This window comes from Pogoniulus pusillus, chromosome 12 (assembly GCF_015220805.1).
Source record: "Pogoniulus pusillus isolate bPogPus1 chromosome 12, bPogPus1.pri, whole genome shotgun sequence".
NCBI classification, from domain to species: domain Eukaryota; kingdom Metazoa; phylum Chordata; class Aves; order Piciformes; family Lybiidae; genus Pogoniulus; species Pogoniulus pusillus.
In genome coordinates, this window is record NC_087275.1 from 27,284,811 (window position 1) to 27,299,664 (window position 14,854).

Consider the following 14,854-nt stretch of genomic DNA (forward strand, 5'->3'; position numbering starts at 1 on the left):
GGGGCACATTGACCTGTCATAAAGAGATCAGGTTTAAATGTATGATTGTAATTAAAAATATTTAGCTATTTCCAGTGATTGAGGCAAAATATATCACAGTTGGTAGGCAGCAGAAGATGGACTTTTTTTTTTTAGATCAGAAGTACAGATAATTAAGAAAGAATTATGGAAATTAATATAAGAAGTCCAAATAGCATAGAAATATATTGCATTTGTGTAAAAGCAAAGTAATGGAAAAGCAACATGGATTTATTTGCTTGTCTGATCAGTATTTTTATCCTTTCAATAAAGTGATTGCACAGTACATACAAATCACTCAGCAAAACAGAACAGTTAGAGATCTGTGGCTGCTGCCACACATGGAATTGGCGAGACTATTCTAATGTTGCATTTCTGCAGAAGATTTGTATGACTAATGTATATACAGTCTTGTGCATGTACCTTACACTGCATGAGCAGAATGAAGTGAAGGATTTAAAGTAGCACTTCTCTAGTTTTCTTTCTAGTACTCTTGTATGTTTAGTTGTTTGCATTTTCAATAGACAGGTTAATGAGCTGTCTCCAGTCTACCCATGCATCCCTAATAAATGTGTTAATATCACTGGAATTTAACTTTTGGTAGTTGCAGCACAAGGCAGCCATTTCCAGTGTTTGCTTGAGTTTAGGAAAGATAAGAGTTTTTCTATCCTGCTTTCTTATGATTGCTCTGAGATAAGTTGTCTTTGTTTTTCAGTGTCTTACATTATTTTTTCCTCTGATCAAGACCTAACATAATTGTTCCAGTCCAGTTTCTAGGAATCCTTTGTAACACTGGAATAGAGCTTGAAAAATTAAGATGAGTAACATCTGAAAGAAGTAATATCCAAGCCAAATAGTGGGACATTGTCTGCATGGTCCACATCAATATCACTCCTTGCTAGTCAGTTATTTTCTTGTAATTTGTTGTGACTGAGTTGCACCTCTGTAGTCAAATTTATACACACAGGTTTCTGATAAAAGAGAGGCCTCTCAAGCTCTGTGTGCCACTCTTATCCTATTAGAAAAGCTGAGCCCTGAAGTCTCTGAACAAAGAGGAAAACATCAAATAGGGAATGATTTAGTGTTTCAGATATTCATGTAGGAAATCATAGTGCAGTGCTACAATGATGGTGTAACAGAGCTCAATATCAGATTGGTATGGGCTAGGAAGGTGGGGTTTATTTTAAACAGTTTCATATACATCTGAGTTCTTGGATGTCTTTGTCCAGCATCTAGGCACCAAGATATTTGTGTCTAACTATTTGAACCATGGGAATCCATAGGAGAACATAGAAGAACATCACTGGATGATCTGTTGTCATGTCTCCTGTGTGGTCAACAGTGTTCTGGGTTCAGGGTGTACTTTCTGTGAACCTGGGTAAATGGCACACAGCTCATTTTATTTGCTGGCTTTTCCCTTCTTCGAGTGAAGGGCCTGAGCAAACTGGGCATGTGTAAGTTCATGGGAACTGATAGGGTGCCCCATAGCTCTGGAGGGTGAAAAGAGGACAGAGGCAGACTCTTTTCAGTAGTGCTCATGAATAGGACAAGAGGCAATAGATGCAAACGGAAAGCAGGAAACTGAATGTCAAGAAACACTTTTTCACTGTGAGGTTGACTGAAGGAAGCTGTGGAATCTCCATCCTTGGAAGAACAGCGTCCTGGAAATTGGCTATAGGGACTCCATTTGAGCAGGAAGTGTTACATAAGATGACCTCCAAAGGTCCCTTCCAAGCTTTGTGACCAAATTTATTAAAATGAGCAGCTGTTGAAGTCTTTCCATGCTTTCTACTGATTTCTCTCTCAGTTGGATTTGGATAAGCCCACCAGAATCACATGTGAGCACACAAAATTTCAGGTATATCCACTTTTGTCCTGGTTTTTCATAGCAGAATAGTCAGATCTCCTCACTCACAGAATTTGTGTTTTGGTGTGTTTATGCCTGACTCCACTCTTCTGAATTCTCTGGAATTCTTGTTGCTTGTTCTGTTTTCTTCTGCTAAGATTTTTTGTCTTTGAAATTTGTCAAAAAAAGAAAAAGACGAATTGAGGTAGAACTATCACAGAATGTCCTGTTCCCTTTGAAGGCAGTTGAAGGTTAGCTTTTCATCTCTGTGGAGTTAGGATTTGCTCTGTAAGGCTTTTATATGAGTGTGAATTGAATATTGTCTGATTTTTTCTTAATTTGGGATCTGGAAATTCATTATTTTGTTACTTATATCTACATGATTCTGAGGCACAGAACTGGAATTATAATTTATTCTCAAGGTTGTGGAAACTCCATAATAATAATAATAATCTATTAATATTACTCTGTATTCTCATGTTACCTTCAGTTATAATTCCTGTTGTATTACAATCTTTCTGCAGAAGATCTGTTTTAATTACATTGTCCCCTTCTTATAGTGGAGAACTTAGTCCATATTTCATATTTTTCTAGGAGTCTTAAACCTCCTGAGTAGTGAAAAAGAACTAATAAGCTATGCAGTGGTTCTTTGCAACTAATATTGCTGTATTAGATTGTATAGATATAAGGAATTATAGGCAGTCTGCCATCCCTCCCTTCTTAGTCAGGTGCCAATTTCAATTGTTAGCTGCTTCAGAGATGAGTACTACAGAGGTGGATCCTCACCATCATCTTTATTTTTTTCCTAAGCAGTTATCTGCTTCTTAAAATACACACCCATATTGGAACAGTTGTTTTAAAATATTTTGGATCAATCTGATCTGTCAGCATCTTTGTGAGCATTACTTAGGCACATATTTTAGAGTGTGGGGGGAAAACACAGTGTGTGTTTATCTAAGTGCTTATTTAGTGGTACTCTCACTTAACATGAGATGATGCATGGTACTGTAAGAACTGTAAGTGCTACCAGAGAAGTTTTCCAGTTTGGAATCTGAAGTTTCTTTCTCTCACAGTGTAGCAGATCACTTTTTTTTGCTGGGCCACTGAGCTCAGCCTTCAGAGGTTGCCACTTAAATGAAAACTACGCTAACCCTTTAATAATATTAATAGTATCCTTTGTGAGCCCTAATTGATTTTGTGTAATGCCATCAGTGTGTGTTTCACAGTCCTATTAAATTTAGTTACTTCTACAGAAATTAAGGGTATGAAAACAAATGCCTTTAGAATATAATTATTTTCATAATCGGTTTTAATTGCAATTCACTGCCTTAGAAAGCAAAGATTTTATCTTAATGAATTTAATACATTATATCTGAGTCATTAATGTGCTGTTTATTAGATGACATTGTTGAAATCTCAAAAGGATTATACATTTTGGAATGCAAGGAAAAACTTAATTCTACATATTATGAGCCGTGACTGTGAAGACTACTTGAAACAGAACAATAATCTTTTTGCTTCTTTTTGGTAGAATTAAGAGACCTGTTTTATCTGTTTGATTTTAGGGTTTCTTTTTTTCTCTGACTTTTCTCTTTAATGAGAATACCAGAATTATTAAATGTTATTTTCCCATGTTTGGTGGGAACAGTACTCAAATGATACATGGCTAAACAGGAATCCATCCATGAATTCACAGAATTGGGACCGGTGGTGGTGGTGTTGCTCGGATTTATGGGGGCCTTTGGGGTCTTCTGCTTGCTTGCTTTGTCTTTATAGTATGCTGCTTTTAAGTTTTGGCTGAGGGCAATTTAAAAAAGCCTTTTGAGTGAGTCCATCAGAACATTATTCTCTATCTGGCTGCACGTGGCTTGGATGAGTGAATACTTTGCTAGGTTCCAAAGTGGCTGGATATCTGGCCCCAGAGAGTGGTGGTGAATGGAGTTAAATTCAGTTGGCAGCTAGTCACAATTGGTGTTCCTCAGGTCTCTTTAGTATCTTCATGTATTATCTGGATAAGACAATAGAGGACACCCTCAGTAAGTTTGCAGATGACACCAAATTGGATAGGAGTATTGATCTGCTTGAGTGTAGGAAGGCACTGTAAAGAGACCTGAACAGGACGTGTTGATGGACTGAGGTCAGTTGTATGAGATTTAACAAGGCCAAGTGCCAGGACTTGGATCACAAGAACCCTATGCAATGCAACAGGCTTGTGGAAGACTGTCTGGAAAATGGCCTGGCAGAGAAGGACCTGGGAGTGCTGGTTGGCAGCTGGCTGAACATGAGCCAGCAGTGTGCACAGGTGGCCAAGAAGGCCGACAGGAATAGGCAAGTGATTGTATCCCTGTACTTGGGATGGGTGAGGCTTCACACTGAACTAGATTATCTTTCAAGGTTCCTTCCAGCCCCTGACAGTCTGTGATTCTGTGAATGTTGTGTTCATTTTTTAATGCCTCAGTACAAGAAGGATGTTTTGTTGCTGTAGTGTTTTCAAAGGACAGTGAAACTGGTGAAGGGCCTGAGCATGGAGGGGGGTGGTTCTTCTTCCCACAGAAGTAAACACTTCTCTATGCTGATTTTCCTTTTTGTAGCAGTTGTTTCATTTTGTCTCACTTTGCACAGTTGCACATGGAGTTTAAGATCATTTCACTGATTGTCTGTACGTAATTGATATGGATGGAGCAGTCAAGGCAGGGCCAGAATACCTTTTAACTTATCTAAAGATATTGTGACTTAACTAATGCATCACATTTTGAAGAACTAAATGTAAGACTGAAAGAAATAGTGGACATAGAAATGAAGAAATATATCCTTGGTAGTAATCCTGATTCATATGCCTGGATCAGCAGGGCAGTACTTTTATGTTCCCACTGGACTTCAAAAAAGGCATATATTTTCTTGTTTATTCAAAAAGCTTTCAACTACACAAGTGAAATCTTTCTTTCTTTCAGTTCTCCACGTCAGCTGTCTTCAGAGAGATATTAGCAGTGATAAATATCAATCAAAGAGTTCTAGAAAGTTATTGTTGCCTTTTTAGAAGTAACATTTTCATCATGTTGTCTCTTAGTTCTCAGAGAATGGGACTAAAGCACACTATGCCTGAAAACAAGCCTACTGAAAACCTCTCTTTCAAGGACAACATTCTGTACCAGTACACCAAAGCTTTTCAGGTTTCCTCACTCAGAATAATGGGAGGACAGAGGCCTGCAGATAAATGTCGGTTACATCTAAATGCTGATCTGTGGAATGTGCGAGATGCTGATTTTGTAGCTCTGCATTAGTGGCAATTTGGGGCTTTTTAAATAATTTTCAAGAGAAGTAATTTCAGAGAGAGTTGCATGCAAGTGAGCAATCTCCATTACTCTGGAATCAGCTTCATGAAGAGTGCTTTCCAACAAGCCAGACAAAATAGTGATAATAGGACATAAACACAGACATAAATGTATATATACCTAAAGACCACTCAGAAGATTGAGATTCACATACGCATGCCAATGCTCCACAGGAGAGAAAAGCCAGCAGCCTCTGTCAGAATGACTGAACTAAAAGGAATGTTTAAGCAATCATTACAATGTCCTTGAGTGAGGTGTCAAGCTGTTTGAAATCCAGAAAAAAGCACAAGAAAGCAGTATTTAAAATGCTCTTTCAAAATAGTTTTCCATACTTGATGTGCATTGGCCATTTCAGAACAGATTCATTGCTTCCTAGCATGTACTAAAAGCTTTTAACTGGCGCTGTAGAGTACAGTCCCCAGATTCTAGAAGAAAGTTCCTCTGAGCAGCATTCCCCAAACAAATTAGCATGGTTTATTTTTGAATTGGCATTTAAAAATTCTATCAAGAATAGTTATTTCAGGAATTTAATTTTCCTTTCATGTCCGTGACATCTCATCATGTTCCCACTTTATCCAAGGTTAAATTACTCTGCCTCTTAGAGAAATATCAGTCCAACTTAAAGCAGCTGAAGAAGAGTTATCAGTTAAGAGTTTCAATTTATTTAGCAGTAAAAATTAAATGTTCCAATAAAGCTTTGCAATTGTTCATTTGTCATGCCAGCAGAAGTGATATGATCTTCATGAAAATGCAAACTTCTTCCAGCATTAGCAGAAAGATGAATGTAGCTCCAATTATCTCTGATAGCTGGCTCTCAAAAATGAAAATTCAGGAAACTTCTTTCAATTGTGTGAAATCATAATGTCAGAAAAGGGGGAAAATGCATTTATATAGAGAGAAACACATGGTTTATATAAGTAAAATCATTTACTGATAATTTGTCAGCCAGAAGTCCAGGATATTTTATTTTACATTTCAGTGTGATAGTATTAGATCACCACAGCATGCAGGTGGAAGTGTGAGTTAGTGACTTCTTGAACACTAAACAATGTAGAATTTCTCTGCTTTTATTGCCCTTAAAGAAACAACTGTGAGACAGAAAACTGTTGGGCTGTCCATTATGAATATTTTCTGTGTTCACTCTTCTTTCTGTTTTAACTCATGCATTCTGTATTGTGTCATGTACATTGGCACAGTGGTCTGTACTTTTTCCTGTTACCTGAGCATCTCAAAGCTTTATTTAAACACAGACACTCACAACTTGTCCTGTAAAGTGAATAGGTATTGTAACTTCAAGCAGACAAATAGATACTCAGCAAATGTGAATGATTCGTTCCAAGTTGTGTAGCAAATACAACTGAAGAAAAATATGGTACTCATTAAGTCTCTCCAAACACTATGTTCCATGTATTGCATGGGACTGAAGATTGTTGAATGAGGAGCTCTTGCAATATGTTTTATGGTACTATCACTCCCATACCTCAGTGCTTTCTTTTCCTCTTAAATTTTGTAAAAAAAAATGTTAATTTGTACAGATTTTGTTTGTTGTGTTTATTTAAATTGGTTCAGCCTCCGACTTAAAGATCACACAGATTTCAGATCTTTTTCCCCTGCTTATCTTCCAAAATATTGATAAACAGATGAAAAAATATTAGCTTTAAAATCATCCCAGCAGTATGTTGTAGCAGAGCTTGGGAAATTTTATTTATTTATTTTTTTAATCCTTAAAAACTTCTTCCTGGAAATATAAATGTTCACACACACATTGTGTGACTCAGTTACTCTGACCTGCCTTCGTTTTTACTCACCTCGGAGCTTTCAGTTACACGTTCACAAGAGAATGCCACAATTTGTCTTGTAACAAAGCTCATATGACAACTAGAGTTGATCAGTTCACTGTCACTGATGACACTAATTCCTGAAAATCAGTCCCCAGACCCAGACTAGAGTCAGAAAGAGTTTACCCACCTTTAACTATGTGTATTAAGAATTGTGTAAGCTTTTGGTAACTTACTGTTGTAGAAAAGAGAAAAAATAAATGGACTCCGGATTCGAATTTGGCTCAACAGAGGTGTACAGCCAAGGGAGGAGGAATTGAAGAAATGATTGCCTCCATTTTTTGAAAAGGGAGTTAGCTTCTGAGCGTGTAGATGATAATAAGAAGATCCAGCCCAAATTGTTCTATGAAACTACAATTCCTACCTGTAGTATTTCTCCTGTGAATAAGTAGCTTTTGGGTGCACCACTCTCATCTTTTTTAATAGGTCACAGTAGTAGAACAGAGGAAAAATAGGAATATTCCAATTAAAAATAATATTTGTTATAATTGTATTTTAGTATTTCAGCAGTATGTTGTTGTGTTCCTACTCTGCAGTTACCCATTTACATTAAAATATTTCTGCTTAGCTCATATTCTTTTCTTCCAACTTGCTCTTGCTGTGGAATTAGACATGTTTGGATGACACAGACAAAAAATGATAACATCTTTATTTTGGTTTTGTGCAACAATTTATAATACAATATACTTGGGGGTTGTGTTGTTTTGTTTGGGGGTTTTCTTGTTTGGTTGGTTTTCTGGGTTGGTTTTGTTTCGGGGTGGTGGTGGTGGAGTGTTGTTAGTTTGTGGGTTTTTGGCCCCCTATAATTTTGTACAGTTTGTCTTACTGCATTCTGGATTTGATGCTCAGCTTTATTCTTTGTCTTTAGACCTTCTCTCCTTTTTTTTTTTTTCTACCTCATAATTTTAAAGTAATTAGAAAGCCAAATAGAGTGAAGCTTATTGATATGCTGCAGAGCTCTGGAAATTTTGATGCATCTAATGTGCAATGAAATGCAAAGTACTAGATATTTTCTGGTGGGTGCATTAGTATCCTTATAGATAAGCAGCACATTTCCGTAGGCTGAAAGAATTATAAGACATAAGATTTCCATCCCTCATAGAAGTAGATTCTTCATAACTGAACTTTACTCTGCCCAGATGCCCAGATCAATAAAATACTGCATTTTTTAATACAGTCTGGAAGTTCTCCTGAAATTCTGATTCTGAGTGTGACTTCTTGTGTTGGAAAGTAATAAGAGTTACAATATTAATTTCTGCATGGATATTAGTTTTTATTATTATTAATATTAAAACAATGGGGAAATTCCCTGAGATTCTTTGTATTTTCAGTTGACAGGAAACAAGTGCACAGAATTAAACAGTTTAAACGATCCAGTAACATGAAAACAGAACAATTCTAACTATGCTTATGGAGTCTCAGCATTCACTCCAGCACATGTACTCATGACTCTTTTGGTCCCTGAGTAAGTCTCCTCTATCAAAGACGTTTTCAAACTTGCAGTGATGATCCCAGGGTAAAATACAAACTACTTCAGGTGGAGAGGAAGGAATTGCTGCTGAGCCACTGGTGTTATCTGCAACACCTGGCTGCCTTTAACGAGCTGCAAACGACGAGAGGCAGCGTGGCTGGTGCAGACAGGCAGGTGCAGAAAGTCTGACTACAGAAAGGTGTAGTTTTCTAAATCATCCCCCTTTATGTACTTCATTTGGAAAATCAAACTGGCCAACGGGCACTAGCAGCATTGCTCTGGCCGAAGAACGCGAAGCTTCGTGCCTCCTTTGACCACGCAGGCAGGGTGAGGGCGGCCCAAGACGCCCCACACGTGTGCTAAGCCCCCGGGCCCTCAAGGCTTTGCTGGGGCCAAACCCTTCTTGTTTCCGTGTCTGGCTCACTCCCGGACCCCGGCGCAGCAGGAGGAGGGCGGCAAGGGTTAAACTGGCCTGGCAGGATTTATACCCTACCGCGACACTTCTCTTCTTGAATATCCTTCTTACGTGAGTGCTTCTGTTCTTAGTTTTTCTAGATGAAAAATGCGCTAAGCATTTACACAAGTGCATGAATATGGCTTTGGGTCCTACTTCTCGGGACTTAATCGTCTGAGGTTCTTCTCACAGTATGTTTGCAGGGTGCTTTTATGGAAGCATTGCCTTGTATTTGTAGGAATTCGGATGGATTGTGTTTTTCTGGAGTGCCTTTAATCTTCGGAAGGAACTGCATGTAAAAGGTGTTTATCCTTGTTTCTGCGAAGGCACCAGCATTAGCCATCAGGGTGCACGTTGAGAAACGGATTGTAATCGTGCTGTAAATCATATCTTAGAAGGAAATTGTGCTCTGAAGAAATGGGTTAAACCATCTTAAAGTAAGCTTACCCCATTTCCGAGTTCTGCTGAATAAACCTGGTGCTCTTTTTGAGATGAAAGTGACAAACAGCTCAATGCAGCCTTTTTTCAGCTACATATTTTCTGTTATTGTCATTTTTTCTAAGTTTGTACTGGTTTAATATATGTTGTCATATAGATGTTTTACAAACGAAGAACAAACTCTTTTACTGCTGTAGTTTTCAGAGTGGCCTCACCACAAGCTGTGTGTCTCTCCATGGAGGAGAGATCATTGCCATGGCAGATACACGTCCTGGCTGGCCCAGGTCTGATCCCAGAAAAGGGAAAGCAAGCTCCTGACTTGGCCTGGTATGGTCAAGCTTAGCAAAATGCCATTCTGATGGGTGAATATGTGGCCACGAGGGCCACTGCTTTTGGGCAAAACAGTAAATAGGCTCCTGCCACATGCAGGCTTTTGCTTTTACTTCTGCTCTGCCCTGTCACATTATGCTCTGCTTTGCCTGCAGCGACTCCCAAGACACCAACACAATTCTCTGCAAGTTTTGGGTACTGTCTGATACTATTTTGTGAGCAAATACTGAAAGCCTCTCTCTAAGAAATTCTGTAGCTAGAGTCTCTTGTGCTTTTCTGCCTTAGTAGCACCACCAAAACCCCAGTGCTCATTTCCTCCCCTGCCATTGTCTCCCATTAGGCCCAAGTAGGCCATGATTGCACAGCTCGGAATTCACTGCACCTGCAGCCCTGAAGGCCGCAGGCAGGTTTACTCCCACACAGTTACCACAGAGACGTCTCCCTCTGGAGATCTGAAATCAAGGGAGAGAAAACAGGAAGATTTGGCTTTGTTGCCCACTTATAAAGCAGTTACAGGACTATAGGATTGAATAACAAAATTACAATTTCTGGGGATGACCAGGCCCGTCCCCTGGGGCAGGACTTTGTCTCTGTGGCCTTCTTAATGGAACCTGGGACCCCTCAAACTACCACATGTTTGCAGAGTCACAGAAACATCCAGGTTGGAAAAGACCCTCAAGGTCTTTAAGTCCAGCCTACAACCCTGCTCTGTAAGATTCAACTTAAACTATATCCCTAAGCACCACATCCATATGACCCTTAAACATATCCAGGGTTGGTGATTCAACCACCTCCTTGGGCAGCTCACTCCGGTTCCTGACCACTCTCTCCATGAAAAACTTCTTCCTAATGTCCAATCTAAACCTACCCAGTCTCAGCTTGAGGCCATCCCCCCTTGTTCTGTCTCCAATTACCTGTGAGAAGAGCCCAGCAGCAGCCTCTCCATAACATCCCTTCAGGTAGTTGTAGACAGTGATGAGGTCTCCCCTCAGCCTCCTCTTTTTGAAAGTAAACAGCCCCAGCTCCCTCAGTTGCTCCTCATAAGATTTATTCTCCAGGCTCTTCACCAGCCAAAAGAACAACTTCTTTTGTTACTGTTGTTATGAATTTGAAGTGTGGTCTAACCACAAGCTGTGTGTATGTCCATCAAGAAGAGGTCGTGTTCGCTATTCCGAATCCAAGATTTTCTATTTCAATTTGTCTTTTTTTTTTTCCCCCTAAGATTATATTGATTTAATATATTTTGTTATTTGGATTAAAACAAAACCATTTTTTTTTTATTGCTGTGGTTTTTAATTAATATGTCCATGAAGAAGAGATGGTGTTCACTATTCTGAATCGAGGTGTATCTCACTCTCCTCCTAAGAAGCCCTTAGGGATACATCTACTACAGGCTAAGCAATGCTGTAGTATGGAGAATTCTTATAGATGGCAACAGCTGCATCTGAAGTAACAATCCAGTCCACTTTAAAGATTTTTGAAATTGGATGACTTTACAGTAAGATATTCAACAGTTTCCTTAGTTTCTGAATAAAACCCAAATAACAACAACAACAAAAATCCAATAATTAATTTATTTTCACAAAGTAATTAGGGAAAGCAATAAGATGTTAAAGGATCAAAAATTCATCAAAATATGATACTTACTGTGAGATTTGGCTCTTAAGGGTGATTTTCTTTTATAAAATGTGTTAAAGTTATTCTTGCCTGGATTCCAGCAGAATCTTTCTGTTCTTACTATCTATCCTCTGCTGCAATTTACTTCCATCCTTGTTGAAAAAAAAATGTTATGGCAAAACTTATGTTATTTTGGTTTTATTTTCTTACTTCAATTGGTGTATTAGTTGTTAGGATTGCTTAGCAAGAGTACAACCTCCTGTTCACACCAAAGAGTATTTGAAGTAGAGATTAACACTTAGAAATTTCATAGCCTTCTTGGAAATGTTACAATAAATTACAACTTGAGAAATTAGATCTGCTAAAATCAAATATCTTAGTCCCTGACTAAATAACTCTAAGACTAGACAGGAAATCAATCTGGACTACCAGAGATTTGTAGACTAAACATAGGTGTGCATCAGATTACTTGATGTAACACAAATCATCAAATGGCTTTTCTACGTATTTTCTGAGCTTAAAAGATTACTCAGTTATCACACTGCTGTTAGACAAGTATGCATGTAATGTAATAGCTAAATAGCCTTGGCTGACTTGTATGAGTGAACAATCCATCATACATACCTGCTCATGTTTCTAAATCCACACTCAGCTCAAATTCGATGTAAAAAAAAATGCATGCAAGACTTACAGTGCCCATGAATGGTGATAGAATGCAGATATACTTAAATGTTTCTTCAGCAGCAAAATTGCTGGAGCCTTTAGTCTTGTTTTTCTATCTAGCAATTAGATCTTCCCCAAGGATACCATAGACTATGTTTTGAAAAGTTTATTTTGCCATGTAAATGGTAGAGATTACTGTTGTAATTTATCACATTCATGAAACACACAGACCCCACTGAGTTCAGGTGTTATTAGGGTTTAAGGTGTTGAACACAATATCCATGGGTTTTAAGTCACAAAAGGGAATAATTAAATTAATCAGACCATGTAATAGCCAGGGAGTATTTAATGATTTTGAGATAATGACAAATAAGAAAGCAATCTTTGATTAAAAGAACCCAGGGAATTACTTTGTTTTGTTGCCTCATTGTGATTTTGGTTTGCTTTGTTTCTTTTAATTGTGCATGTTTCAGTCAGAATGCTTTCAAAAAAGTACTTTTGCTTAACTCTTTACCAGATTAACACCAGTTAGTATATCTCAAGAGTGAAGATTAAAAAAGAACCCAACTTTCCAAGCATATATTAGCTACAGAACTTGCTCTGTATCTGCAGGCTTACCTTAATTGGTACATGTGTGACCTCACTGCTGTCTACAACTACCTGAAGAGAGGTTGTAGCCAGGTGGGGGTTGGTCTCTTCTCCCAGGCAACCAGCAACAGAACAAGGGGACACAGTCTCAAGTTGTGCCGGGAGAAGTATAGGCTGGATTTTAGGAGGAAGTTGTTCCCAGAGAGAGTGATTTGCCATTGGAATGGGCTGCCCAGGGAGGTGGTGGAGTCACCATTCCTGACGGTGTTTGAGAAAAGCCTGGCTGAGGCACTTAGTGCCATGGTCTAGTTGATTGGACAGGGCTGGGTGCTAGGTTGGCCTAGATGATCTTGGAGGTCTCTTCCAACCTGGTTGATTCTATGATACTATGAAATATATGTAGTCTGTTATATTTTGGTTTAATGATTAAGATTTGTTCTCTTTCTGCAAGTGTTGAAATAGACTATTTGTGATTGCACAGGGTTTGCGAGCGTGAAGCTGCACTGGAATCTGCCTTAAGAATGTTACAGCAATTCTACCTGGATCTTGAGAAGTTCCTTGCTTGGCTTACAGAAGCTGAAACAACTGCAAATGTTCTGCAGGATGCTACACATAAAGAAAAGATAGAGGATGCCAAAACCATCCGGGAACTCATGAAACAGTGGCAGGTAAGTCAAGTGCTTCAGTTTAGAGATGTGGTATCCAAATTAGTGGGGTTTTCCCCTGGTGTGCAGCTACTCCACAAAACTGAAGTTGTTGTGAGAAAGAAAAGAACTTCTGCAACCTCTATGTGTTGCTTTGGGAATTGACGCAGAGATCTAACGTGAGACATCATGAGTCTGCCTGACGTCTTTCAGCATAAAACACATTTCAAAACCTGCCTTGAAATACAGCTTTAAAATGTACAGAAAGGAAAACTTGCTGAAATGAATGTTTAGGGTTTTTTTTCATCACATAAAAATTAATTACTCTACCAAGCTACAATATTGAACCGAGCACTCAACAGACAGGAGTATCTATTAAGCATCTCTGATATTTATAGAAGTTACATAAATTGTAGCATTTATACTCTATAATTTGACTGAATGATTTTTCTTCCATCATTTTTTAATACATGAAAAAAGTTAGTTTGATATTTGGCTGACTGCTGTCAACATGCTCTGTTTTGATAATAAAAAGACATAATAATTAACATTTTCATAGTTAGTCTCTGAAGGACAGGTTGCAGAAGGTTGATTTTCTTCTGGAAGTAATAAATCTTTAAAAATGAGACAGAATGTTGTAGCAGTGTTCCAGAGAACCTTGAGGAGAAAGAAGAGGGGAAAAAAAAAAACCCTTAGTTGAGATCATTCTGTGTGAATACTTTGCCATACTTTCATCGTTTGTGTAGACGACAGAGAGGTCTACACAAACGTCTGTGTGAGGTCTTAGATTTGTTAAACCTGAGGTTGGCTGTTTGGAAGACAGGGTGCTCTCTTCTAAAATGCCTTGACTGTGTGACTTCCATGTTGACAGAAAGTTTCAGACACCAAGGGCTCTATGCCTTTATTTATGAACACACTGTGTAAAACCTTAGTTACAAGTGATTGAGTTAGTATATTTGGTAGAAATGCTGCCTGCTTCTTTTGGCACTATGTAATTAATTTGAGGATTTAACTATTCGACTTAACTGCTGATACATTCCATTACATCATACTTTGAAATGTACAGCTGCTATATTGGGCAAAAGTGAAGTGTGAACCACATTTTCAGTAGAGCTCTGTCTTTTTGCTAATTTGAATTTACAGTCATACACCTTCATTTCATATCTTTCTGAATTCAGTTACATGATCCTGGAGAGCAGGCTTAAATGAAAGATTGTTCTAGATAGAGTGGTTAATTTTCAGTATAGATCATCTGTTTATATTCTCTAGATTAGATTTTGGTCTCAAAGGTGCTAAGGTAATTGAATAATCAAGGATTTGCAGAAGTTATTTTTGATATGATCATTGAAATATGGATTCTTTGGCAAAACAGAGATACCTAAAAATTTAAGTCAAACACTTCATTTTTAACTGTGATGGACCTTTGTGGGTGTGATTATCTTTTCAACTATTACCTTGAGTTTTTTTCCATTTCTACTTAAGATCCATCCAGAGCTGTAGATGAAAGGAAAACTAAATGCATGCAAGTCCTTTCCTCATAAATAATTAATGAATTTAAAAAAAAAAATCCATCATGTGAACACTTTCTTTGAAGTGTTAAGTTTTCCTCTAAAGG

The 14,854-nt window shown here is 38.1% G+C and overlaps 1 protein-coding gene across 23 annotated transcripts in view; it reads left to right on the top strand.

The window, feature by feature from the left end:
* The window catches only part of DMD (dystrophin), a 1,274,903-nt gene that overhangs the window by 998,398 nt on the left and 261,651 nt on the right, over window positions 1-14,854 (top strand). For 22 of the 23 annotated variants that reach the window (XM_064151948.1, XM_064151957.1, XM_064151959.1 and 19 more), the window contains one exon: window positions 13,077-13,263. In XM_064151948.1, coding sequence (XP_064008018.1) covers window positions 13,077-13,263 — 187 coding nt within the window. Of the gene's footprint in view, window positions 1-8,741; window positions 9,032-13,076; window positions 13,264-14,854 lie in introns of those variants that run through there. The other variant, XM_064151968.1, reaches the window with a different exon arrangement.